Source organism: Cibotium barometz, chromosome 34 (assembly GCF_041138505.1).
Source record: "Cibotium barometz isolate CiBa-2024 chromosome 34, ASM4113850v1, whole genome shotgun sequence".
Lineage (NCBI taxonomy): Eukaryota > Viridiplantae > Streptophyta > Polypodiopsida > Cyatheales > Cibotiaceae > Cibotium > Cibotium barometz.
The window spans coordinates 18,694,068-18,696,848 of record NC_141079.1 but is presented as its reverse complement, the minus strand read 5'-3'; the positions used below and the strand labels follow the sequence as shown (position 1 = coordinate 18,696,848).

Here is a 2,781-nt window from a genome sequence, read left to right as displayed (position 1 = left end):
TGCATGTATGCCAAATGTGGCTTGCTTTCAGAGGCAGGGGAGCTTATTGATGTGTCACCAATTCAAAACATTGTTTCCTGGAATGCATTATTGGCAGGGTATGCTGAGCATGGGCATGGTGAGAAAGTACTGAGTTGTTTGGGAGAGATGCAGCTTGAGGATATGTCTCCAGATCCTGTCACCTTAGTTTGTGGCCTGAAAGCTTGTGCCTGCATTGCATCGATACACAAGGGGCAGGGGATGCATGCTCATATTGTTAAGAAGGGATTTGAGGGTGATTCTTTCATTGGAAATTCTTTGGTGGATATGTACTCAAAATGTGGCTCACTTGTAGATGCACAGGAGGTCTTCAACAGGCTATCGATTCGGACTTCAGTCTCGTGGAATGCACTGATCACAGGATATGTTGACCACCAGTTCAGTCAAAAAGCATTGGCCTGTTTTCAATAGATGCAAGCAGAGGGTTTTTGTCCAGACACTGCTACATGTCTTTGCATCTTGAAAGCTTGCGGCAGTTTGGCAGCCATAAAGGATGGCTGTGAAATCCATATTGAGATCTGCATGAAGGGATGGGAAAGAGATCTTTTTGTGGGCAGTGCTTTGGTAGATATGTATGCAAAGTGTGGCTGGCTGGCTGAAGCACATAAAGTGCTTGATGAGCTTCTGGCTCGAAACACAATTTCATGAAATGCTTTAATTGCAGGATATGCTGAACATGGGCTTGGTAAGGAAGCATTAAGCTGTGTTCAGCAAATGCAACTTGATGGCATGTCTCCTAATGCTGCTACATTTCATTGCAGCTTAAAAGCTTGTGGCAGCATAGGGTTCATATGCAAAGGGAGGGAGGTATATGCTGATATTGTTAAACAGGGTTTTGAAATGGAAAGCTCGATTTGTAGTGCTTTAGTGGATATGCATGCAAAATGCAGCTCAGCTGCTGAAATGCAGGAAGTTTTTAACAACTTGCCTGTTCGAGATGTAAACTCTTGGAATGCATTGATTGCACTGTATGCTGATTACGGTCTTCAGGACAAAGTGCTTAACTGTTTGGAACAAATGCAAGTGGAGGGAGTGTCACCTGACATTGCCATCCTAGTGTGCAGCCTGAAAGTATGTGGGAGCATAGGAGCCACAGAGAAGGGTCAAGAGGTAAACAGCCGGATTGTTAAACAAGGCTTTGAAAACGATTCTTATGTTGGGAACACATTGGTTTACATGTATGGTAAATGTGGCTTACTTGAGGAAGCACATGCAGTGTTTGATAAGCTGCCAGCTGCAGATGTAGTCTCATGGAATGCGCTAATGGTAGGTTATGTTGAACACAGTTTTAGTGACAAAGCTCTAACGGCTTTCCAAGAGATGCAACTGTTGGGCATTTCTCCAACTTTGGTCTCATGGAACATTTTAATGTTGGGTTATGCTGAGCAAGGAGAAGGTGAGAAGCCTTTCATGCTCTATGGACATTTGCAAGAGCAGGGTCTATTACCCAATTATGTGACGTTTGTGATCATCTTAACTGCTTGTGGCAACACGTCAACCCTTAGAATTGGCAAGGAAATACATGCTCGAACTTGCAATGGACCTTTGTTTGCTGAAGTTATTTTGGTAAACGCCATTATTGACATGTATTGTAAATGTGGAAGGATGGTTGATGCTCAGGAGGCATTTAATGAGATGCCGACAAGGAACCTTGTGACATGGAATGCGTTGATTACTGGATTTGCCCGCCAAGGAGAGAATGGACTCATTTTTGAGTGGTTTGAAAGAATGAGAGAGGAAGGGACTCGACCTGACGAGGTCACGTTACTCAATGTTCTTACTGCATGCTGTCATACAGGTCTCTTAGATAAAGGCCAGAAATATTTTGAGGAAATGAGCAAAGGGTATGGCATCATCCCAACTATTAAACACTACAATTGTATGGTTGATCTCCTTGGCCGTGCAGGCCGGCTTGATGAGGTGTTGGTGATGTTAGAGAAGATGCCTGTTCAACCTGATCTTGTCACACGGAATATTTTGTTGGCCGCTTGCTGCAACTGGGGTAGTGTGGAGCTTGCTAGGCATGTCTTTGAGTCTGCAGTGGCCTCAGGTGAAAGACATACCTTTGAGTCTGCAGTGGCCTCAGGTGAAAGACATACCTTTGAGTCTGCATCCTCAACGGTGGGATAGCGCTTACAGAATAGAGGAGCTTTAAGAGAGGGAGATCTTGGCAGTGACATTGACATGTATGATGACATTGATTCATGGAAGCTTGACCCTGAAGATGTGAAGAGGGAACTGTATGCCAGAAAGATGAGGGTGACATTTAAATCAGTATAGATTTGAAGAAAATTAGCCTATATAGCAACTTGGTGGCACATACCGGAGGATGTGCAGGTTTAGAGGGGGTTGATGTCGTGCTGTGGCACGTCTATGCAGTGAAAGCATGTTCATGGCACAACTTATGTGGAATCTGGGCTTGTAGAAGGCCTGTCCGGAACGTGGTTGGCAGCAGATGATATCAGCTACTTGGGTTTGAATGTGTGGAAACCGGCAAGCAATTGATGATGTGGCCAATGTGGCCAATGTGCCTTGACATGGTATGAAAAGAAGTATAATTGGATGGCCATCTCCCAGGCATTAAATAAAATAAATAACAGTAAATATGGCCATTAATTAAAAAAAAAAAGCTACGTGGAGGTTAAGGATGCTGCCAGCGCCTCTTCTAGAAAGGTGGCGAGCTGGCGGCCTGAGGGAAAAAGGGAATCGCCTGACAGAGAGGCGAGAGGTAACCAGCAAAGG

General features: G+C 44.5%; 1 protein-coding gene across 1 annotated transcript; it reads left to right on the top strand.

Moving 5' to 3' along the window:
* The first annotated feature begins 450 nt into the window (after window positions 1-450).
* Window positions 451-2,169, top strand: LOC147618750 (pentatricopeptide repeat-containing protein At4g33990-like). Its single transcript, XM_086774362.1, has 2 exons — window positions 451-595; window positions 704-2,169. Exons 1-2 carry the CDS (start codon window positions 451-453, stop codon window positions 2,167-2,169), a joined length of 1,611 nt encoding a protein of 536 aa, XP_086630488.1.
* The last annotated feature ends 612 nt before the right edge of the window (window positions 2,170-2,781 follow it).

What these genes read in the sequence shown, in the direction of transcription:
- LOC147618750 (XM_086774362.1), top strand. Translation starts at nt 451, where the DNA reads ATGCAAGCAGAGGGTTTTTGTCCAGACACTGCTACATGTCTTTGCATC. An exon ending in AAGAGATCTTTTTGTGGGCA is followed by an intron (nt 596 to 703) that starts GTGCTTTGGTAG and finishes CTTTAATTGCAG; the next exon opens with GATATGCTGAACATGGGCTT.